At 44.0% G+C, this 24769-nt stretch overlaps 1 protein-coding gene across 2 annotated transcripts; it reads left to right on the top strand.

Annotated features, from left to right (window-relative positions):
- The first annotated feature begins 546 nt into the window (after positions 1-546).
- On the top strand, positions 547-23559 carry CLDN10 (claudin 10). 2 transcript variants are annotated; one of them, XM_047871836.1, is made up of 5 exons: positions 547-801; positions 7645-7806; positions 7895-7976; positions 22503-22610; positions 23222-23559. In XM_047871836.1, the coding sequence occupies exons 1-5, from the start codon at positions 582-584 to the stop codon at positions 23343-23345; spliced, it is 696 nt and encodes a 231-aa protein (XP_047727792.1). In that variant the 5' UTR covers positions 547-581; the 3' UTR covers positions 23346-23559. The 2 variants fall into 2 exon arrangements, with proteins under 2 accessions (XP_047727792.1, XP_047727800.1); XM_047871844.1 differs by lacking the exon at positions 22503-22610.
- Positions 23560-24769: the final 1210 nt, after the last annotated feature.

Below are 24769 nucleotides of genomic sequence, written 5' to 3' on the forward strand. Positions count from 1 at the left end.
CAGAGTCACGCAAACGAGTGTAGCACGAAAACCTTTAGAGTTCAGCAAGGCGAGGGCTGTGGCATGACCAGGCCGTGTCCTTTCAGGGCTTACAAAAGCCTTTTTCTGCTCTGCTTTTACAAGGTACTCTAGAAGCCAGGCTATTTGCCACAGGTAGGGCTGGGGAGCGGGAGGGGGGGGAGGGGAAGGGGTGGGGGTGGGACGCTACAGGTCGTCCACATCCGGCTGCCAGTCTGTCCAACAGGATAGCCGCTCTCCGAGTTCCCGGCCCCGAGACGCGGGAGCGGGGGGCGAGGGGAGCGCAGGCCAAGTTTTTCCCGACCGCGGGCGCCAGGTCAGCTGGCCCTAGAGAACCCGAGCGGCGACAATAAGGGCGCCCCGCGAGCCCTCTCCACCCCCGAGGGCGCGTCCCGTCCTGGGGCCCGTGCGCGCCCCCTAGCGCCGGCCCGCGGGCGGGGCGGGGCGGGGCGGGGGGCGGGGCCGGGAGGGCCGGGGGGCGGGTACGCGGGGCCGAACGCGCGGGGGTCGCGGCGCCCAGTAGGAGCGCAAGCGCGAGCGCTAGCGCGGCTGCAGCGGGCAGCATGGCGAGCACGGCCTCGGAGATCATCGCCTTTATGGTTTCCATCTCGGGCTGGGTGCTGGTGTCCTCCACGCTGCCCACCGACTACTGGAAGGTGTCCACCATCGACGGCACGGTCATCACCACCGCCACCTATTGGGCCAACCTGTGGAAGACGTGCGTGACCGACTCCACGGGCGTCTCCAACTGCAAGGACTTCCCCTCTATGCTGGCGCTGGACGGTCTGCATCCCCTCGGGCCCCCATCCCCTGCCCTCGCTCCTGTCCGGCCAGGCAGCCTGGCGCCCTCTTGGCCTCGCGACCCCGGGCGGCACCCCCGGCCAGACCCCTCCGTGGCCGAGTCTCGCCTCCCTACCCCCCCCCCCCCACCCCCGAGCCTGAGGGAGCCGCGGAGAGCCCCAGTGCCCGTCGGTGCCGTACTGGGACGGGTGTCCCGCGGGGCGCCTGTCCGAGCCCGGCGCCCTGGGACTGGGGTGGGGTGGGCGACTCAGGCGTTGGGGGGTTGAGGGAAGCACCTTTGCAGTCCTGAGAGTCGAGGACACGGTTGTGGGACCCCCATCTCTCGGGGACTGTTAGGACACGGAGTGACGCTTGGCTCCTTCACCCAGCACTCCCTGAAAGAGCTGGATCCTGATTAAAATGGTATCGACTTGTCAAAGCTAATTCCGCTTGTCCTGAGCTCCCATTAACCATTTTGTTAGTTCTTTTAAAAGTAGGCAAGAGAAAAAGTAACATGTTGCAGGGAGTGTCACTCCAGGCCCCCTCCCCCAAGAAAAAACAACCCCACGCTTCAATAAACGTGTCTGCCTGGGCTTTAATGCTTCCTCCAAGTTTTAGGAAAATAAATAGCCCTTGTCTGTGCCGCAGTGGGTAGAGAATCCTGGCTAGCAGGAGTCTTGTGCCAGAGACTGCCAAGTTCTGTGTCCATGCGTCCCGCGTCAGCTCTCCAGGTCACTCACCGGCTGTTCTTTTGTAGGTTGTTTTCTACATTGTTCTTGCTAGTTGGGCTCTATACTGTATTGAATTAGAGCAACAAGCGGATGTTCTAGAAAACTGGCTCTGTTTTAGTTTCAAGAGAACGGTAGATGTCAACCCAGGTACAATGATTGCTCAAGTTCTAGGCTGGTTTCTTCCAGGATTTTAGAGCACAGGACTAGATAGAGCCCAGCAGAAAGTTAAGGATAGTAATTTGCATTATCTCTAGATTTGAGGTGTTTCTTTTTTTTTTTTTAACTTAAAAAATATTATTCCACTGCAGGTTTTTATTTGCATAGCTGATTCAATAAAAGACAAGAATTAATTCCCCTAAGATGGTGCTTGCCACGAAAAGCAAACTGTTGTTGCTCAGCGTGGTGATATTTGATGGAACCCCCATATCCTGGGAATATGTACCTGGTTTTGAATGGATGACACTCAGGTCTTCGTCCTCTTGTGTAAAATAAGTATCTGGGTCACTGTTGATCCCCTAGAATTACTGTTGAGTTTCCTGTGCTCTGTAGAGCACGCATTCAGGTAGATGCTTTGAACAGGCAGGCTCTTGTTTCTGTGGTTTACGTTGAGAGTTTGGGATTGATGGTTACTGTCCAAAGTGCACTCTTACTGTAACTGCTGTACTGTATGGTAACCGTATTGTTACCTGAGCTAGCTCACCAGATATGCCTGCTTCCTTCTGTAGGACAGTTGGGGGAGGAGAGAGGGGAGTGAGAAGTAAATGCTCCATGAAGAGCGTTGGGTGCAGAATAGAGAAGTTTTCACATTGTGTCTCTGATGTGGGAGTGGAGTTGGCATGGGGACTTGGGGGCGGGTGGGGTTGTGAGGAGGAAGGAGGGCAGAGCCCTGGTTATGAGGCTGTGGAGGGAGTTGAGGAGGGAGAAGAGAAAGGAGTGACATTTATACACAACCCTGGTTGCAAAATGGCCTTTCGTAGGTGCTCGTGTGTCTAGAAAATGACTTAAAAAAAAAAAACACCAAAACACAAATGTCTTCATACTCCCCCTTGTTGTACAATGTTCTAAATTTGTTCAATGTTCTAAATTTGTTCTAAATTTGTTCAATGTTCTAAATTTGTCCAAGTCAGTACATAGAGAAGTAACTCTAACAAGTGCATGGTATTCATACATCTGGACAGGCTGCTGTATTTAGCCGCTTTCTCACTGTTGGGCAATGGACCCTTTCCAGCTTTTCGCTGTTGTCAGTGCTATACTGAAAATATTCATATTCGTCTCTCTGTGCACATGTATATTTCTGTGAAGTAGATACTGAGAAATGGTACCTGTCAGATTATTCATTTTAATGTTAGGTTTATACCTCCAAATTACATTCCACCACCAATGAGCGAGAATGCCTGTTTGTCCACATTCTCACCACAGAGTTTTTCATCCAGTATTGTGGGTGACATATTATCACGCTGTCATTTTTATTGGTATTCCCCTGGTTTTTACCAATGATTTTTACCATCTTATCCTGTATTTATTGACCTTTCTTTTCTCTTTCATGCATTGCCTGTTCATATCTTATGCCCAGTCTGTTTTTTCCTCTTGATGTAAATGATTTGTTTTTTAAAATTCTGGGTGTCAATCCTCCTTGATTTTTTATTTATGTTGCAGTCTTGGCCCATTGCTTGTCTTTTAAACTTACGATGTCTTTTCTTACACAAAACTTTGAAATGTGTACTGGGATCAGATTTATCAGTTTCTTCCTGCCGCCTCTGCTTTCTGTGGCTTAAGAAGGCATTGCCTATCCAAAAGTGATAAATCTTACTCTTCTGTGTCTCCCAGAATAACATATTGAGGGATTTAATCACACCGCTACGTTTTCACCTAGAGAGTTGATTCCTCCTCCTACAAGGTGACCTTCCCAGAGCAGGCCTCTCGGCTTGTAAGCTGTCTGCTCCGTCCCTGGAGCAGCCACATCTGCTGGGTGCTGGTTCTGAGGCAGGTCCCACCGACGTCACACTGCACATTGGACTTCCTGACGCTGCTCTGAAGTGGCAGGAGAAGGCTACATTACTGTAGGCTGTGGTGACCACAGGCCTGAGCAAGCCAATCCTCCCCTTAAGCCAGGAAGAAGCTCTAAATTCAAAAGAGAATGTAGAAAGGAGGGAGAAGGCCCACGGCTCTCTCTCATCTAGCCTGAGGTGGGAGAAGGAGCCTCTTGGGCGCAGATGATGGAGACATTATTCTGAATTTTCTGTACGAGGTCAAAGCTCTGATTCCTCATCCTCAGGGGGATATCATTGCAACCCCAGTTTTCCCTACAAGGAAAATGAGGCCGAGAAAAGCTAAATGTGTAGATTTGATTTTATGTCAAGATCCCAACTCCAAGTTCTGCTTAGAATTAATCTTAGTATGATGGAAGGGAAGCTTTGATGAGATTCTTACAAATCACCAGGCACTCTGTTCATATTATTCATCCTGTGAAGTAAGTGCTCTTATCCCTATTTTACAGATGAGAAAACTGAGCCTCAGAGAGATAAGGTAATGTAATCAAGGACACACAGCAGGTAAATAGAAGAACCAGAGCTGAGATTCATAGTTGGTGCCTTCCTCCGATCCCACCCTTCTTTCAGAGGATTTGCAAAAAGTACACAAAGCTACTAGCGTAGGAAAAGGCCATTCTTTTCTCTCCCTTCTATCCAGCAACGGGCACATGTGCTACTAGGGAATTGTCTCCACCAAGTGGATATTTTCATTTTTGCTAGTTTGAAATGGAAAATGAGGTACACATCATTTGGAAAACGCTTAACTTTTAAGGGACGCCTTGAAGGTTTCCTCCAACAGAATTCGTTATTGTAAAGTCACTGTATTTTACTAATTGGAACTTTCATGGTTGAACGAGCTAGCGATTTCTGTTTATCGCCAGCTCATATTCCTTTCACAGTACCACTTGAACTTCAGCTGAGAATCATTTTCAGCCAGGTTGTTTTTAGTATATGCCATCTATTTTTGTTCGTGGAAATGTTTGCCGTTTCTTCCAAGAGAGTTAACTATAAATTATACTTCAGAGAACTTCTGAGTAAATATGTTCATGCCTCAGCACTTTAATGTGTTAATTAGCTATTAAAGGTGTCAGTAAATTCAACCTGTCAAAAATAATGGCCTCCTTGACTAGGTTTTTACTACCACCCCACTTGCTGGTGTTACTTAGAAGTTTTGCCCTCCGGAACTGTTAAAAGCAAGGTTGTAGAGGTCTGCCTTGCAAAAGATAAACTCTGAGTTTGTTGGAAGTCACCTAAGGCCTGAGTCTGTGGATGTTTTAAGGACTGGTGGCCCCTAATTTACACAACCAGGCTTACCAACAACTGGATTCCGTTTAGAGCTGGCAGTGGAGGGGGTGCGGTTTATCCCCAGGAACCCCAGTGTTTGCTCTTTGTTCCCTGTTTCAGAAAATCTAACCAATGATTGTGCATGCAGTAAGTTAGCATAGTTAGCCATGTTAGCGTAGTTAGCAAGTTACTCCTACCGTTCCAGGCTGGAGAGAGGTGCCTTTCCCTCCTAGTCAGGGTTCTGGTTGGCACGCGGGGAAGGACCCGACCACATCAGAAACAGTATTTCTCCTCTCATATTCATGCCAAGAGAACAGTCCTGCTGCAGGCACGGGGGCTGAGACAGGAGAACAGAGTGAGAACCTCAGAAAAAAAATACTATGAGTCATGGTTGAATAAAGTTTAAAGACTACTGTTAATTTCATATTAAGTCATATTAAGGATTGCATGCACCGGCCTGAGGTTCATACCACTGTTTTCATCTGGGAAAACACATTTGAGTTCTAAATGATCAGAGTGTAGGCCTTAACCATTTGCCAGGCTCCTGCATTTCCTGTTCATAAAGACTATACGATGACTCGAGTAAATGATAAACTTGTCTAGGCTAATTTTTTAAAACGTGTCACAGAGGTTACGTCTACACACATGCTGTTTTGTGTAGTGATTGCAGTGAGAATCCACTAACATACCTCAAAACCTTAGATTACTATAAGTCTCAGGAAGAAATGAAACCACACTGTCCCAGTAGTGGTTGTCTTGGTAGACGGTCTTTAATCTTATAGGGAACCAGCAGCCTTCCCCTCTGTGCTTCTGTCTGCTCCCTGGCTTCTGGCAAGGGGACTGAGAGTTGAAATTTTTAAAAAACCCGGGTCAGCAGAGACCCAGATAGCCCTACAGTACGATTATTGCTACTGAAATTAGCCTCCATTATCTTGTTGTGCTAAAAATAAACTTGTTTTGCTGTTTTTGACAGCCTCACCTCCAGTGGAATTATTCCTGGAGGCTGTTCACACTATAAAATAGAAGTTCGTTGTCTTTGCAGTCTGCATTGGTGGAGGCCGAACTTTGTTGCAATTAAACAGAGTATCTTCTTTGTACTCTTCAAAATGGACCCTAGGAATAGTATTAACACTTTAAAATTTCATTCTTTCCCAAAGGAATGTGGGCTGGAGGCTACCTGCCAGGATTATTTCTTGAATTTACAATTACTGTGGTCTTAGAATTATTATTTATTGTGGGTTTTACCTGAACACTAACAATGAGTGACTTGCTGTCTTTATGAGGTTTTTTTTTTCAAATTAAAAAAATAATCCCACATGTGAACTTGATGTACATGCCCGTTCATTGGCTCCACGAACATCTGCTTATACCTAGGATCTGCCATCGCTACTCCAGATTGATACGTGTCACTGTTTCCGGCTGAAAGGAAAATGACCTTCTGTGCTAAAAGTGTATTGGTTTAAATTCTATTGATTTAAAATTTGTTAGTGTCTGGACAAAAGCCACGTTGAAGTTTACCCCACCCTGGCTGTGCAAATAAGAATAGGTGATTAAGAAAATCGGTGGTGGGGTACTTGGGTGGCTCAGTCGGTTAAGTGTCTGACTTCGACTTGGGTCATGATCTCATGGTTGGTGAGTTTGAGCCCCACGTTGGGCTCTGTGCTGACAGCTCAGAGCCTGGAGCCTGCTTTGGATTCTGTGTCTCCCTCTCTCTGCCCCTTCCCTGCTCGCTCGCTCTCTCTCTCTCTCTCTCTCTCTCTGTCTCTCAAAAATAAATAAACATTAAAATTTTTTTTTAATTAAAAAAAATGGGTGGTACCAAAAGATGATCAGACAACCCAATAGAACAAGGTTTTAGGGTGCTTAGAAAGCATCCACTTATATGCACCCAGTGAATTTCATAATTATGAAATATTCTTTTAGTAAACAACCACTGCTTTTTGAAACCTAGTTTTATTCCATGTGCCCTGAAAGTAATAATGTCATTAAAATACTTCTTGATTTAGACTCATCATTGGTTCCTGATGATATTCTAGTTGGTCTCATTTGTAAGCTTTCACTGATACCAGAAACACCTTGCTGCCCAATTACAAATTTTATAATGTCAAAACCATTAAAGCATCTATTTAAAAGGTCGAATGTGGGACACCTGGGTGGCTCAGTCAGTTAAGCGTCTGACTTTGACTCAGGTTACGATCTCATGGTTCATGAGTTACAGCCCTGTGTTTGGGGCTCTGTGCGGACAGCTCAGAGCCTGGAGCTTACTGTGGATTCTGCGTCTCCCTCTTCTCTGCCCCTCCCCTGCTTGCTCGCTCTCTCTCTCTCAAAAATAAATAAACATTAGTAAAAAATGAATAAAAGGTCCAATGTACAAAGGAGTAGGAGGGTTGAGATGGTGGTGGATAGTATTTCTTACAGAGAGGGGTAGCATCGCATGGATTTTATAGTCAGAAGTGGATGGAATCCGTTTCAGCCTCTTACTAATTCATCTCTGACATAGCCTATATAACCTTTGGTGCCTCAGTGTCCTCCTCCGTGAATGTGGGAATAATAACACTCAAGGAATCTATCCTGAGGATTATGCATAGGCCAATCCTAAAAGTGGGTGACATAGAACAGGCACTCCATATAGATTAACTTGCTTTCCCTTCTGGCTTCTCTTACTATGTGTTTTAACCACTATGGGTATTTTTTTTTTTTGGAGAACGGAACCCTCATTCAGAAGGATGGTACAAAATGAGGAGGATGTCTCCCTGGAAAGCCACGTGTTTTATGCTAACACAGATGACCTCTAATTGCAGGTTATATCCAGGCATGTAGAGGACTTATGATTGCCGCTGTCAGTCTGGGCTTTTTTGGTTCCATATTTGCCCTGTTTGGAATGAAGTGTACCAAAGTCGGAGGCTCAGATAAAGCCAAAGCTAAAATTGCTTGTTTGGCTGGAATTGTATTCATACTGTCAGGTAAATAGTAACTTTCTCCCAAACGAGGTACTTCACGATGTTAATGAAATGACACTAACCGTGGTACTTTCCTTCTGATACTTTGCAGGGTTGTGCTCAATGACCGGTTGTTCCCTCTACGCAAACAAAATCACAACGGAATTCTTTGATCCTCTCTATGTTGAGCAGAAGTAAGTCCTCTTCTTGGTCTGTACGTTTCTAGCTTCTAGGAAATGTATGCGAGTGACTCTTCTAAATTAAGATATGTAAATTCCTTACATGGCTCGTGAAAGTGAGACACACTGATAAATATTATTTGATGACATCATTTCAAGAGTAAACATTTCATGTGCTACATTGGCAAAAGATGCATTTAATTACTGCATTGGTGTCACATAGTGTCTTGTCTAAAAAGCTCAAGGCGTAGCATTTGAAATTCTGGACTTCATCCACTGTACGTCATTAAATTGGGGTGAAGTAGGGGACAAGTGGAAGAGAGGCGTAAGGTGGGGAGGAAAAGATGATGATGTGAGACAACAAAAAACTGACAGCTTGCTTCGATTGTTGTCCACCCAGATTGACATTTGCCGGGTGCTGGTGTCTGAGCCGGTTTCCATCATGGTTTCAAACACTGACATGGGAACATGCTCCTGAAGATTAGCAATCTGTTAATGACATTTAAATGAAGTATCATCTTTTCATGTTTAAAAAATATTTATTCATCAATTTTGAGAGAGAGAGAGAGTGAGAGAGAGAGAGAGAACAAGTGGGGGAGGCAAAGAGAGGGAGGGAGAGAGAATATCTCAAGCAGGCTCTTTGCTGATGCGGGGCTCGATCTCACAAACCAGGAGATCATGACCTGAGCTGAAATCAAGAGTCAGATGCTTGACTGACTGAGCCATCCAGACGCCCCTCATTTTTTCATTTTTAATTAGCCTTTTAAATTAACTCCTTAACAAGCTCCACTTAATAAAGCTTTATAAAGAAACTGTACATTATGCAGGGTTTTTATTTTATTTATTTATTTAAATTTATTTATTTTATTTTTTTTTAACATTTATTTATTTTTGAGACAGAGAGAGACAGAGCGTGAACAGGGGAGGGTCAGAGAAAGAGGGAGACACAGAATCTGAAACAGGCTCCAGGCTCTGAGCTGTCCGCACAGAGCCCGATGCAGGGCTCGAACCCACGGACCGTGAGATCATGACCTGAGCCGAAGTCGGACGCTTAACCGACTGAGCCACCCAGGCGTGCCTGCAGGGTTTTTAAAAAATGCCCTCGGAGTGGTACAGACACCACCCAGGTGTGACCGGTCTGGGTTGCAGGCAGTTGCTTTGGCGTTTACAGATCAGTTTGTTGTTGGTGGTTGTTTTTTTTAACTATGGGCAATTGCTTTTTATAGTTTCCCTAGGCTTATTTCTTTGCCTTGGGAAAACCCCAGGGATACCAAATTAGAAATAATGATATATGCAATATTTTGTCTTCCATGAAAATATACCCACATACCTCTGTAGAAAGCCACATCAGTATGTACGTGTATAGTTAACAACCAGTCTGGTGCTTCTCTTTCAGTCTTCAGATCAAATGTGACAGGATTTTAAAAAGTTGCTAAAATAGCTGGTCAGGTGTGCAATACTTTTTTCTGGTGGATTTAAGTTTCTTCAGGGAATTGGTTTTTTAGTTCTGTCTTTGGTGTCTTTTATTTATAAATAATAAATGCTTATATAATGAAAATAGCAGCTAACACATGTTGGGCCCCTCCCATGTACCAAGCAGAGCATTGCAAATATTATTCTGTTTTATTATTTTGTTTTATTTTTGGAACAGCCTTATAAAGTAGGTTCTCTTGGTACAACCTTTTTTTTTTTTTTTTTTCAAATGAGGAAAGAGGTCAATTAATGTGTGCAATGGAACCTAAACTAAGCTAGGTACTGTCTGATTAGACTATGAGTCAGACCAGGAATGCTTGCTCTAAGACCCATGATTTATAATACTCCGTTTCATGATTTTTGGTGACAGTATGCTATATATATTTTTTGCATGTTTTCAAAAACTATTTTAACTTTTGTTAAATGGGAAACAAAAATGGCTGTTTGAGACACCAGTGTAATTTTTACTCACCTGCTTATGTTGGAAAAATGTGTTCTGATTTTTAAATTCTTAAGCCTCCAACTTCGGCTCAGGTCATCATCTCACTGTGAGTTCAAGCCCTGCGTCAGAGCCTGGGGCTGCTTTACATTCTGTGTCTCCCTCTCTCTCTGCCCCTCCCCTGCTCATGCTGTCTCTCCCTCCCTCCCTCCCTCCCTCTTTCTCTCTCTCTCTCTCAAAAATAAATAAAAATTAAAAAAAAATTAAAAAAAGAAACACGTTAATGATATTTAAATGAACTAATAATTTTCATTAAATGATACATTTTTATTTCAGGCTTTGGTATCCTAAATCTACAACAAAACTGGTTTATGTTATTAAAGACATTGCTGCCTTTTCTGGATTATCTTTTCCACATTGCTGTCTTTATTTTCCTGACAATTATTAGGGATGTCTTTGTCAGAATCTTAAAAATCATTTTCATCATTCCTCAAAAGGTCAAGCAAGGCTAATTCATATATGCCCAGTAACTTGCGTCTGTCCTTTGTGTGACTTTTCTTCTGTGTTTGCTGTATGCTCAGTCGCCTAACTCAGTTTGGTGCCATTGGGATTTCTAATTTTCTTTCAGGTTTTGGTTAAACTCAGTTCAGTAAATATGGACTCGGAGGGGTTTTCCTCATCCCCGTTAAACTCAGTTCAGTAAATATGGACTCGGAGGGGTTTTCCTCATCCCCGTTAAACTCAGTTCAGTAAATATGGACTTGGAGGGGTTTTCCTCATCCCCCCCTCATGTCCTGTCGGCACTCTCTTCTCAACTTCTGCCTGCTGTTTCCGTATTCTCATCCTGAAATCAGGCTAAGAATAGAACTTTCTCATAGACTTAATGTGGAAATTAAGAGAGTGTATATAGATGCTCAGAACTGATTAGAAAAGAGGAAATTGATTACTGTATTGTATTAGCTGTTAAGATTGATTTTTAATTGTATGTAGTGTTTAAGGTGTAGCTTATCTTTATAGATATTTTTATTAGCCTTTTCTGAAGTGACTTAAAAATATAACACCTGGGTGCTCAGTCGGTTAAGTGTCCCACTTGATTTTTGTCTCAGGTCGTGATCTCATGTTTTGGGGTTCGGGCCCCACGACAGGCTCTGTGTCAATAGAGCCCAATGTGGTGCTTGATCTCATGACTGTGAGATCGTGACCCGAGCCAAAAATCAAGAATTGGTTGCTTAACCGACTGAGCACCATCCTTTTATCAGGTGCCCCATCCTTTTATCAACATTTCTAGTAGAGGACAGAGAAATAAAAATTTGAAAGATTAATAAGTTAAAAATTGGCTACCTACACAAAATAAACTAATTTCATAGGTCTTAGAATTTTTAAAGTGAGATTTTGATATTTTTTTTTAATGTTTATTTTTGAGAGACAAAAAGAGACAGGCTGTGAGCGGGGGAGGGGCAGAAAGAGAGGGCGACACAGAATCTGAAGCAGACTCCAGGCTCTGAGTGGGGCTTGAACTCAAAAACCACAAGATCATGACCTGAGCCAAAGTTGGACACTTAACCAACTAAGCCACCCAGGCGCCCTAAAGTGAGATTTTGATTTGGCATATTCTAGGGGCTAGTGTTGCCTCAGCTAGCATTTGCTAAAAATTCAGCCATTGGTCTTTGACTTAGTTTGTGCATGAACTGAGGAATGCTTTGGAGAATCAGGGCTAAAGGCAGGACAGCCCTAGGTGGGTTGAGATTTGGAAGGTACTACAGCAGGAAGGTTCTGACTTTCTTTGGTGTCTTCATTCACTTGCGTGAGAGTAAATTCCTTGAGATTAGAAAGTGCAGCTTCCATTGCTGTCTTATTAGCCAAGCACAGTGCCTGGCAAGTGAGTCTTGTCTGCAGAGGTAGTCCTTTCAGAGTTAGGGGAAAAGCTTCCTGTGGTGTCAGCCCACTGAGGAGAGAAGGAAGGACACTCACTCCTCTCTCCCATCCGTATCACAAACTCCGCTTCCTAAAACTAGCTACCACCAAGTGACATCTCTCCCTGTCCACAGTCACATGTGTGCTTGGCCTTTAGGAAGGCAGTGAAGACAGCTGCTTGCGGTGTGCTCTACTTTAAATTTCTGGTGAGCAAATCCTAGCTATCCCATACCCGAACCCTGAAATGCACTGGAAGACAGTCTGGGCTCAGAATCTAGTTTTGTTGATGTTTGTTTTGTTTTTCTTAAGGTTCTGTGCTATATTAGGGCACCTGGGTGGCTCAGTCATGAAGCATCTGACTTTGGCTCAGGTCACGATCTCACGGTTCATGAATTCTAGTCCCATATCGGGTGAGCTCGAGCCCTACTTTGGGTAAAACATGAGCCCCGCTTTGGGTGACCCTGCTTTCTCTCTCTCTCTCTCTCTCTCTCTCTCTCCCTCTCCCTCTCCCTCTCCCTCTCTCTCCCTCTCTCTCTCTCTCCCTCTCCCTCTCTCTCTCTCTCCCTCTCTCCCCTTTACTCACTTGTGCCCCCCCCCTCAAAAAAATAAAAAGATTCTGTGCTATATTAATTGAATCTTTTCTGTGGATTTCCAGGACATTCCTATGTAAGACCTACCTTGGTTGCCTAAGTTAGAAACACAGACTAAACTCATCAACAAAATTCCTGCTAGGTTCCTACTATGTGCAAAGAACTCAGTAGGCACTTTATTGGTGAGAAAAGATGAGTGGCTTCTAGTGCAGCTGGAGTAAAGATCAGAGGCTGTAGCACTAAAAACAGTATCACGCTCTATGCTCCTGGCTCTGTATTTCTGAAATCCTTCCTCTCCCTCCATATATCTGGGAAGTTCTTTCTCCCAGGCTATAGTCACGACACAAATGTAATTCTTTTTTTTTTCTTAATGTTTATGTATGTTTGAGAGAGAGAGGGAGAGAGACAGAGTGTCAGAAGGGGAAGAGCAGAGAGAGAGGGAGACACAGAATCCGAAGCAGGCTCCAAGCTACCAGTGCAGAGCCCACGGTGGGACTCAAACTCATGAACCATGAGATCATGACCTGAGCCAAAGTTGGACACTTAACCGACTGAGCCACCCAGGTGCCCCCACAATTGCAATTGTTTAAAGAGTTACATCTGACTGTGGTCGTGTTCTGCCATGCCCCCCAACCCGGCCCCCGCCTTTTTTTTTTTTTTTTTTTTTTTTTTTTGCGTTTGTTTTGCTTCTCTTGCGTTCATTCAAGTTGTGATTATGTTTCATGACTCCAGGATGGGCTGCTGCAAAGCCTTGAAAAAGATTTCCCAACTCTTCCCTTTGGCTGTTTCAAACCAACTTCCTCCTTTTTATTAAAATAAAACCTACCAAATCCAAAAAAGTCTACCATTCTGCAAGTTTATGGTAGCAGGCATCCACTACCCTGTGACCCACCCTCCAGGGAGTTGAGATTTAATTCAGTTATTATTCCCACTACTGCTTTGTTGTTCAAATGACTTAACTTCCTAAAGGTCTTGATTTGTTTTCTTAAACTGTTCCAAGTAAGAATTTATTGACACAAAGAAACTTCTTTTCAAATCCGTGCAATGTTGGAGCATTAAACCAAATGCCCTAATCGAAGAAATGGGACATCATAATCTTAGATTTATTCTCTTTTAGTATATGAAATTTATCATTAGTATTTTGGCTCAGGTATTCTCATATTCAGGTCTTATCCTGCAGGCTTTTTTATTTTCAGAGTGTTTAAAACCGTGGACTTATTTATCTCTAACACTCATTCCTGGCATATATTTAGTTTCTACTTTAGGATTTCAGCTTTACTTGGGAAAACCTGTTCACCTCTGTGGCTATTTAGTAGTTAGAAATAAACAGCTGTCTACTCTCTGATAAATGCTCTCATGCTTGCTGTCTGTCCAGTTAAATGAACAGTAGATCATTCACGTAGATCATTCCAGAAGGTACCTTTCTAGATTACACATTTTCCTGGGTGAAGTTCAAAGGAATATCAATCTCACTACATGACCTTGCCAGCATATTTGGCTTCTGACTTCTGTCATTATTATAATGTAATGAATTATGTATGTTCGTTTATTTAGGCTTACTCCACTCGTAGTTATTTGGAGAATGAATTAATGTTGGTAAACAGCTCACAGATTCTTGGATAAGGGCTTCCTTGGAGGTACCATGTATTAAGAACAAAACAATTCAGCTGTTAAATATTAAGAAGCGTTACCCTGTGCCTTCGCTGTTCAGTGGTGGCTCAGATCACCATAATGGCTCGGATGCTTTTGTTAACACTAGCGTGACTTTAAAAATATGCTTGCAAATCAAGTGTTGGGCAACTGTGTTTTGTTTTTACTGGCCAGTACATGGAGTCACAATTCCTGCCAGTTTGCCATGCTTCCTGGTGACTCCACTCGGACCCCTAAGCCCCCTTTCCCTTTCCTTTTCACATGCTGGCTGGCACCAGCCATCCTGCAGGACTTGTGTTCTGGGTGAGGTGCCCTCCCATGTGCTCCTGTTCCACCACCTGGTGTTTCTGTCATAATGCTGCCGTGCAGTTAGCACTTACTTACTGGTTCCTGTCCCAAACCAGACCAGGAGCATCTGCGGGCAGAGACCACATCTTGCTGATTTTGGAGTCTCTTGTGCCTAGTGCCTGCTCCATGACATTTACAGCAAGGAGGCTGGTCAGCAGTGTTATAGGACTGTCTGTCTGCATCTCTCCTGGAGTGGGAAGACTGAGCATGTTTGTGGACGTCTGGGACCTACGGGCATGTCATGTGGACACGAGGGCAGGAGGCAGCATACGCACAGTGTCAAAGAGCGAGGCCCTGGATCCAGCACCTCCTGGCTGCCTGGGAGGAAAGCCCGGCTCTGCCGCTTATTTGTTGTGTAACCTTGAAGAAGGCCCGTGTCTTTTCTGTGTCCTGCGTCCCTCCTCTGTGCTACGGAGGTGGCAAATAAATATTCAGCTCTTTAGAAGGATGCATCACATGGTAGGCACTCAGTAAACGTTCTCTGTTATTTTTAAGGATACTGGCCCTTAGCAGCGTGCATCAGTGTCGCAGTTCATTACTTGAGGTCGTGTACTAACGTGAGCCATAGAGTAATGAATATTGAAATGTTGGAAGCCCGGTAGAAGTGGTAACTGTTGTTAAGATGCTTGGCTCTCAAACAGAAGGCAGGTTTGAAAGGGATCATTTAAAACAAACCATTTAAAAGAAACAAGGCTTGAGTAATTTCTTCTTTTCTTCTAATCGCCTCAGTCGTAGCATTGAGTTGGAGACGTGCAACCCCCAGGAACTGTCAAATTCATAGACATTCTTGAGACCCTTCCCAAGAGAGCCATCCTGCATACATCTGTCCCTGGTTTGATTCTGAGACACTTTCAGGTAGCCTGTGGGGGATTCTGAATAAAATGCAGGATCTGCTTTTAAATGACTCAGGCTTTTTTGCTGCAAATTCATCCGTATGTTTTTTCTCTGAACACAAGCAGATGCGCACACTCACCTGCGCATGCACGGACTCAAAGCTCTGGCCATGCCCTCAGGGGTCGCAAGGCAGCTTCGAAGTTCCAGGAATTTCCTGTCTTGAAGCACAGCCCCCTCTGCAGTGTCTGCTTGTTCAGACTTCACAGCATGTGTGCGAACACGTTATCACGCCTGCTGCCTGCTTTGAGTATAAGGACTCGGCACATCATTTTCACTTAAAACCAAAGAGGGCCCAGGAAACCCCCCAATTCTCCATATGACTGGAGATCGAGCTAAACAACAGATTTGTTTTGGAATTGGCCTATGTGATTTTGGGGGACAGGACATATTTCCTTTAAGTTGTAATTTACCTTAGCTAATATTATATTGTTACACTGTGGATTTTTTTTTTAATTTCCATGAATACTTGGCAGGAATTAGGGCTTCTGTAAAGATACTCCCTGTGCGTGCAGATGGTTGGAGGGGGGTGGCGGTACATAGGCTAAGAGGCAGGTTTCAGAGTTACACCCCGGCTCAGCTCCTGACCCTGCCCTCACTCCTCTGGGATCTTAGGGGAGCTGCAGTTGTCTGTCTGGACAAGAGAGGTAATCCCTCCTGCTTCTCAGTGTGAAGAGGACTGAAGAAAATAACGTAGCTAGAGCACTCACCACATCAGCATGTTATTAATATATAACGTTTGTAGAATTTTGTTGATAAATCACAGCACACAGAAAAGAAACGCATGTATGTCTGTTTTAATCTAGCCACAAGAAAGCAATTTAGAACTGACACCAAAAAGATCAGTCTTTATTTTGGGTTTCCTAAATGTGAGAATTCTGCGTGAAGTTTCCGTGTAGAAGTGGATGCTTATTATTTAAATTCTACATTAGCCGCCATTTGGGAGGTACCTGTTAGTACTTTGTAAGTCCCCTGGAAGCTTCGGGTGAGAAATCCTGTGACATCTTGTGGGCAGTGGGAGAGAAACCATTAGCCGATGGGATTGTGTAAGGGAAAGCTAGACTGTGAGCAGGGTGGGGAGGTACACAGGCTGGGTGGGCACGTGACAGCCCATCCTTGTAACTGGGCCCCCAGGAGAGGGTGGAGGGGAGGGCGGGGGGGGGGGGGGAGGAGGAGCGTTTGTAGATAATACCTGCAGAATACTTATTTAATGTAAAATCTACTCATGTAGTTATCTAGACCTTGGATTATATAAGCCTATGAGTTGAAGAACGTTTATTTTAGGTAGTAATCTTTAAAACAATGGCATGCCAGTGGAATTCAATTTTAAAATGTTTATGTTGGTAATACGTGGTATGCTTTCTAAACTTTAAACTCGATAGAGATACATGATCGATCAATTGATCGATCGTTAGTTTTCAGTTAACTGGAATATTTATTTTGGCTGCTACCACTCTTGTTAAAATGAGGAGTAAGACAATGTGTTTGAAAAAACGCTATCCCAGATGCCAAAGACCTGACTCCTAGCTCTGTGACTTACAGCAAGGTCACTTTGCTCCTCTGGGGGTCGTACAAGGAGATTTTTTTTTCATTCGCTAAATTTTGTTTTGTTTTTGGAGGCGCTGCATTTTCTGTTTTTTCCAGTCCAACATGCCCTGATTTTAATTACTACACTCACCTCTTTTTGTGCTGGGTGAAAAGACAGCCTGAGGGGAATTCAGAAAAAATTCCATACCCTGGAGCTTGTGAGCCACTGAGAAGGCAGTGAGCCGCAGAGAGAGAAAATGCCCATCTCTCTGAAATGACAAATAAAAATATATTGCATTGATTGTATTTTCTCATATTGATAAAATCTTTTACTTAGCTAAGGTATACTACGTAAAGGGAAGAAAGAGTGATGGTTAAGAGCTTGAGTTTTGGAATCACAGTTACGGGTTTTAAATCCTGGTTTTATCATTTACTTAGCTGAGGTGTGTGGCAAGTAATTTAATTTCCCTGAGCTTCAGCTTCCTCATTTGTAAAATGAGGTAGGAATACCTATCTCTCAGGATTGTAATGAAAATTGAATGTAATTATGCAAAAAAAAATTCTTAGCACACACACAAAAATCCTAGTACAGTGAGCTGACAGTAATGCTGGTTATAGTTGTAGACACTCACCTGAATTACGTCTGGGTGGATCTGGGAGAACAGGTAATGTTTACTTGGCAAAAACATACTCTTCTGATGCTGTTGTTAAATTTCATTGCACTTTGCTAGTGTTACTTGCTTACTATCTGACTATTGTCACTAGACTCTGAGATCCTTGAGACCAGAGCTGTCCTTCTCTTGTACACCTCAAAACACATGATGAGCACAATGCCTCCTGGCACATCATTTCTGTGGTGGTGACCTGGGTAGGTTACACGAGCTCCCCATAGATGGCAAATAAGTCATAACGGGTTTGGATGCAAGGAGGACAAAAAAATAGGAGCTGCAAATAAAAGGGGTTCTTCAGTTCATTCTCTCGGATTACCGTGAAGGTTATAGGGCTGAAATATGAGTTGAAGTATGAGATGATTAGAATGAAGGCCTCCAAGTGTGGTACTAGCTCTCTAGGGCCCCAGGCACAGCCAGGCGGGTGAGAATAATTTCACCCAATACTTCAGAGGGCGTTTTATTTACATATGGTTGCATATATGTATGTATGTATGTATGTCTATTTTTGAGAGAGAGAGAGAGAGCACAAGTGGGGGATAGGCAGAGAGAGAAGGAGACACAGAATCTGAAGCAGGCTCCAGGCTCTAAGCTGTCAGCACAGAGCCCAATGCAAGGGCTTGAACCCACAAATCCTGAGATCATGACCTGAGCTGAAGTCAGACACTGAACTGACTGAGGCATCCAGGCATCCCAGTTCAAAGGACATTTTAATGCCTTAGTTCTTTATGGTTCTTTTTTGGGGGAAATTTTAAGTGATTATATATAAGTAAAGTTTTCCCCGTTTGCTAAATTACATTCAATTACATAAGTGAATTAAAGTCATATAGGCAGCTTTTGATTAGTCCTATCAACTGAGAGGATTATTTGAGATACTGTAAAAACAATATTTTGATCCATAAAATGGAGCTCTGTCCTCCCCCTGACAATCATGGATCTGTCTGGTGCTAAGCAGATTTAGAGCTTTTCAGAATAATGAAGAAATGTTGGCGATCGTAACAGTCCAATAAAGAGGGCACGCTCTGAGTGGGGAAGCTGGTGTGGGGCCAGGAGGATATTGTTAATGAAAGAAAGCCCTGCAACAGAGCATCTGAAATTTGGTAATCTTCGGAGGCATTGAAGTCAGCTTCTTAGTATTACCAAAAAACCGGAGAAAGATTTTCCAGGCAGAGACTAAGCTTCCCAGTCAGTGTCAAAGGAAGCATGCTCTGGAACAGATTTGAGTGGATATTATATTGCTCTCTCAATCCTGTCTTTCAATAATACCAGCCAGTTTTTGCCAGATCATGCACACTGATAGGTGCGAATTTGAGTCCTTGCTGAGTAAGTCTGCTATCCGTGTCTTTCCACGGAATGAAGAAGAAAAAGTCTCTGCAAGAGAAAGAACCAAGTCACAAAACCAAATTGTTAAAAATTGCTGATGTAGATGTGCAGTCTCTTAAAGACTTCAGCTCTGAGTACTATTTGTCTCTGAGAAAACTCACAAGGAACTCAAATGGAAATGGTACTTTTCTTGGAATAGAGTCTGAATTTACTGACTTAAATAACATGAAAATATATTAAAAGTCAGGAATAAGTGAGCCAGTATTTTAAAAATTTTTTTTTAAATGTTTATTTTTGAGAGAGAGAGAAAGAACAGGGGAGGGGCAGAGAGAGAGGCAACACAGAATCCGAAGCAGGCCCTAGGCTCTGAGCTCTCAGCACAGAGCCTGATGTGGGGCTCAAACTTGTGTATTGCAAGATCATGACCTGAACCAAAGTCAGACACTTAACTGACTGAACCACCCCGGCGCCCTGAACCTGTTTTTAATATAAGACAAACTCATGATTCTTGCAGAAGGTTCAGGATGGCTTAAATGAGTATAAAGACACGAGTCCCAACATTTTTCCTGCCTGAGTAATTTATCCTCTGATTTGTGACGACACTGTGTACATGTTTGCATGCTCCTTTGAGCGAATTCACAGTGCCAAGCCATAGTTTATGATTTCTATGATTGTCACCCCTGATTGACCACTATTAATAATTAGAGACTTATTTTTAATCAACCATGGTATCCGGCCCTGGAATCTGATTTTAGAAAGCTCAATATTTTTTAAGAAAAACCTCAGACTGTTGCTTCCGGGGGTATGTACACTAAGAGTAATAACTAAGGCACGCTTTTATTAGGAGTGAAGACAGCCTGAACTCTAATGGGAGGCCCACGATAGAGAAAAACAGAAAGTACCATTAGACCGTAATCCCAGTCATGTCCTCCAAGTAGAAATGTTCAGTGTGCTCATTGTTAGCCGTCTGCAGCGAAAGCGTGATGGGGGGCATCTGAGAGCAGCTTGCTGTAGGACTCACAGATGTTTTGAAGAGGTCGGATGACCTACATCTAACGACCTGGCAGGCAGTCTGCTGGTTTTATGTGCATAATTGTGTTCAAACATCATAAAAGAAAAGCTGGTGGTGGAAATCCAGGATATCCTTTTTAGGTGGATTGCATGGTGTTTAATGTAGGCATCTTTTATAAAACCGTGAACTTTGCACTCTTGGTCCGGCCAGCTCTTTTTCATCAGTGCACTTCAGCCTTGAGTCCTTTCGGTCCAGTGTTTTTGTGCAGGCTGAAGGTGTTTTGTTGCACTTTACCCCAGTCTTCTGTTTCTGCCATCGCCACTAGTGGGAGCGGTTGGAGAAGATTCTTGTTTACAGGAGCATAATTAGTGCTCTAGTGCGGGATGATGTGCTGCTCCCTGTTGTTGTACTCGCTTCAGCTGTCACCTGGGTTTCCCAGAGAAGGCAACACGACAGTGAGAAAAGAAGGGACCACCGGGCAGCATGTGTTGTGTGCATCACTTCTTCCCAACTGTGAACACAGGCTGTGAAATTGCCTCTGTAGCCAGATCTGAAAATGAGCGAGTGGACGATACCTTCCTGATCTTCTGTTAGGGTCGCTTCCTGCTTCCCCAAGCTGGCAGTCAAGGTCACTCTTCCATTACCATTACTGTGACTCAGATCATGGGAGAGATCCTGTCCTGCCCGGCTGGGAGTTCAGTCAGTGATATGGCACGTAGAAACAGATGAGGCAAAACTCGGGACAGGCACAGGTGGTGGGTGCATGCCAGATGCTGTCAACAGCGTGGTGTGGCCTCGAGACCTGAGTCTGGCCCTGCACCTCCTTGAGGGGGCAGGCTGGGGAGGGAGCCCACCTCAGACCTGCCTTGTCCCGTCTCGCCCTTGCCCCCTGCTTTTCTGTCTCAACTCTTCTGTGGATTCTGCATGACCAAAAGAGACCCCTCCCACTGGGCTTCATTTTATCCTGAAAACCACCATTAGGCTGGGAATGGCATCCATCAGTTTTTGCCTTGCAGTGGAAGTCTGTGGGCCAAAAAAGCTTGAGGATCACTTCTTTAATTAAGAAAAAAACCCTATTCTTCAGAAAAAGCATAGGCAAGCATGAGAACACACAGCCCCTAACGTTTTGGCATACTTTTCTCATTCCTTACTTGTTTTTCTGGGTGAGTGTTCCTCCCCTAAAAGGATTTCCTCTGGCCCTCCACAGTAAGTGATTTCCTTTCTTGTTCTCTGTAGCATTATTTGTCCCTTTGTGTGGGGACACCCCCTAGGCAGCAGCTGCTTTGTCTATCTTTGTATTTGCTCAAGGCATCAGCAGAGTACTGTGACCAGCCATATAGGAGGTGTTTATTGTTTATTAGCAATCTATCACTAAATGATGTTATTTTGTATTTGTCTCCCACTAGATTGTGGTGATAAGCAAGATAGCACTTATCTAGCACGGACTTTTCACGGGCTCTGTAGAGGAGGAAAAATTTAACCTCTTTCCCCCTCTACTCTTCGAGGTTCTCAGCTGAGACCCTATAAATTAGACTGACAAAAGATGGTTTAACAGGAGAAAAACAGTTGGTCAACCTGAGCATCATGCATACACGTGGGAGCACCCAGTGATGAGTAACTCAAAGAGCCAGTTAGAACTTGGGCTTATATGGCATCTTAACAAAAGAACAATACGCTCACAGGTGACAAGACAAGGGACAGGGCTTCTGAGCTCCTAGGGCGGCAAATTGTGGGAAGGCAGATCTATAGAGGAAGTAATGGAAGGCAGGGCTAGTTAGTAAAGTGTTACGGAGAGCCCCCTGGTGCTGTTTGTGAGCTGATCAGAGTGTATTGTTGTCTCTGGTGGTTAACTTCTGTCCTTCTTGGTAGGAGGGGTAGGCAGCACAGGGGACATCTTTGCAAATTTATGTCCTGCTTTTAGGCAGATGGGGAAGGGCAGAGAGCTTTTCTTGTATCTTCTCAGTTGCCTTCCACTCAAAATAATCCCCATGCTCAAGTGGCCTCTTTGGGGATGGCACATTCTGCTGATCTTCAACACCTTGTACGTGATTTGCAAATAGATGTTTATGAAATGGAATTAAACTGAAAGCAAAGGCAACCTTCCATTTTCTAACCAGAGTCTAGCTGAATAATTTACCCTGTGTGGGGTGCCTGGGGAGATCAGTCGGTGAAACGTCCAACTTTGGCTCAGGTCATGATCTCGCGGTTCGTGGGTTCGAGCCCCACATTGGGCTCACTGCTGTCAGCACAGGGCCCACTTCAAATCCTCTGTTTCCCTCTCTCTCTGCCCCTCCTCTGCTTGCACTGCCTCTCTCAAAAATAAGTGAACATTAAAAAAAATAATAATAAATTATCCTGTGCAACAGAATAAATAGATGGAAAGCTCTGTGAGCCTTAGAGCCCAGAGGAAAGATACTGGTTGAGTCAGGAGGCCTGGGCTCTGCAGCTGGCTTTGCCTCTGCCTCGCCTGCAGGGATCACTTCCTCTTCCTTTTGGGAGATTGGGTAGATACAATCAAGTGATGGCCAGAAAAACATTTTGAATAGAGTTTAAGGCATTATGCAGATACAAGGTGTTCTTATTTCCTCTGCAAGCTGCAGTGGCAATTTCTGATGAGCATTAGTAAAGGTTGGCTTGTTAGGTCTTAAATACTGTTTACTCCCCAAAAGAAGTAAGCCGTAATGCATGTGTAATGCTTCCTCACAGGTATGAATTAGGAGCTGCTCTGTTTATTGGATGGGCGGGAGCCTCACTCTGCATAATTGGTGGTGTCATATTTTGCTTTTCAATATCTGACAACAACAAAACACCCAGGTATGAAAAAGAGATAAAAATGACCTGTTAAAGTTACTACACGTATGGCAGGTTCTAGATCGCTCACATGATTCTTAGACACGTCAAAGAACAAAACACAACAAAAAAGAAACTTCAAAAAACTAGAATTGGCAAAAGTGAGGAATATATAGTGAATATAATAATTCAATATAATAAATATATTGAATGGAATAAATATATACTTCGTTAAAGTTAGTTTAAAAAACAGAGCTCATCATTCTTACATTCCAAAGCTATTTCTGTAAGCAGAAGGACGGATCTTATGACAGGGTGTGGTGTATTCTTCACCTTGACCTCGTCATTTTCACATGGGCAGACATTACTGATGAAGGTCACTAGGGTCCCCCAGGGTCCAGGAAGAGGAGTTTTAAAAGAGAAACAACAAATGAACAAGCCATGAGTTTCCTCTGCTGAGATTCCCGTGGTCCCGCTCACTGGTCAGAAATGGCAGTGAAATGTTTGGGGGTACAAGAGAGAGTGCTAACTAAAAGTAGTCGGGGAGGCTCTGAAACTTGGCTGGGACAGAAGTGGGGGAAATGGTTTCTACCCTCCGTGTAAAAAAACGGGATCTCCGGTGTTTTGCCTTGCAGAATGGGATACGCATACAACGGGGCCACATCTGTCATGTCTTCTCGGACGAAATATCCTGGCGCAGGAGGAGATCTTAAAACCACAAACCCTTCAAAACAGTTTGATAAAAACGCTTATGTCTGAAAGGAAAACCGCTGCGAGCTGTCTTTACCATAAAAGTGAACTGTTCACAGATGATCCCCGCAAGGCCCTCCTGTAATTCACACTCAAAACTATTTTTAAAACATGAATTTGGAGAATTTGCTGATTGTATGGATGTAAATGTTCTTACACAGTTATATACTAATCATTTTCTGTTGTGGCTTTCTATAAGAAAATAAACAGGTTATTTACAGGATTTGTATATATCTGATACATTTATAGAACATGCATTTAGCACCGAAGGATCAAGGATTTGTAGCGTATCCTTAATCATTCAGACGTTGCAGTCTTTGCCCCCATTCCTTCTTTTCCTTCATATATTAAACAGAAGGGGTATTAAGGAGTGGTATCTTGTGAACAGTGTGGGGGCAATCTGAGCCTGTTCCTCGAAAGATGCGTGGGTTGATGGGCAGGTTACAGTCTGCGTAGCATTGACTTGTGGTTTCTTATGCCTGTCACTACTGCGACTCTGTGAGCGCTCAAGGAAGGGCTCCTGCCCATTGCCTGGCATGTCCACCTTCAATAACTGCTTGGGTGTCTCTGTAGAAAGCAGGTTCTGGAGCGGAGCATCAGCACGAGCTGAGTGAGAGATGCTGATCACGCCTGACTTTGGAGCCCCCAGAGGAAGGTCCTGGAGCCTGGGTGGCACCTGCTTTTGCAACACAGATGTGCCAACTTGATTTAAATTTGGGGCTCGCTTGGCAGAAGTCCACCCCCTTCCGTCAGGAGTGAAGATGTGGCAGACACGGAGCTTGGAGCCCAGGGAAAGCCTGCTCTTGTCACTTCCTAGCCGTATGGCCTCTGGCAAGTTACTTAATAATTCTTCTTTTCTCACATCTTTTTTTTTTTTAAGTTTATTTTGAGAGACAGTGCGCACAAGTGGGGAAGAGGTAGAGAGAGAGCGGGAGAGAGAGAATCCCAGGCAGGCTCTGCGCTGTTAGCACAGAACCTGAGGCAGGGCTCAAACTCACGAACCGCGAGATCATGACTTCAGCTGAAGTCGTATGCTTAGCCAACTGAGCCACCCAGGCGCCCCTCCTTTTGGCACATCTTCAGGATGAGGATTATGAAGTTGTTCTGATTAAAGGAACTAATGATGCATGTTAAAAAAGCAAAACAGACCCAAGGTCTGTTACATAAGTATCTGTTAAATAAGTATGTTAAATAAGTATCTGTTTAAATAAGGGTTGAAATAACACAGTGGCCCCTGTGCCTTTGCAGGCAGGACGTGGCTTCTGTGTGTTGCTTATCTCTGTCCTACTACAGGAAAATTTGATTGAAAGCACTTACTACAAAGTGAGTACATCTGCATAAAATGGCCTGGGGGAAGTGTTAGAAAGGGTGCAAGCAGACAAGTGAAAGGGACCCCCGAGGAAGGGGCGAGGAAGGGGCGGGGAGGGGCAGAA

The sequence above is a fragment of the Prionailurus viverrinus genome, chromosome A1 (genome assembly GCF_022837055.1).
Source record: "Prionailurus viverrinus isolate Anna chromosome A1, UM_Priviv_1.0, whole genome shotgun sequence".
NCBI classification, from domain to species: Eukaryota; Metazoa; Chordata; class Mammalia; order Carnivora; family Felidae; genus Prionailurus; species Prionailurus viverrinus.

Bases quoted from the DNA above. Each gene is read 5' to 3' on its own strand.
- CLDN10 (XM_047871836.1), top strand. From the start codon at position 582: ATGGCGAGCACGGCCTCGGAGATCATCGCCTTTATGGTTTCCATCTCG. The intron at 7,977-22,502 runs GTAAGTCCTCTT...GCTTCCTCACAG, and splicing joins CCTCTCTATGTTGAGCAGAA to GTATGAATTAGGAGCTGCTC. The intron at 22,611-23,221 runs GTATGAAAAAGA...TTTGCCTTGCAG, and splicing joins GACAACAACAAAACACCCAG to AATGGGATACGCATACAACG.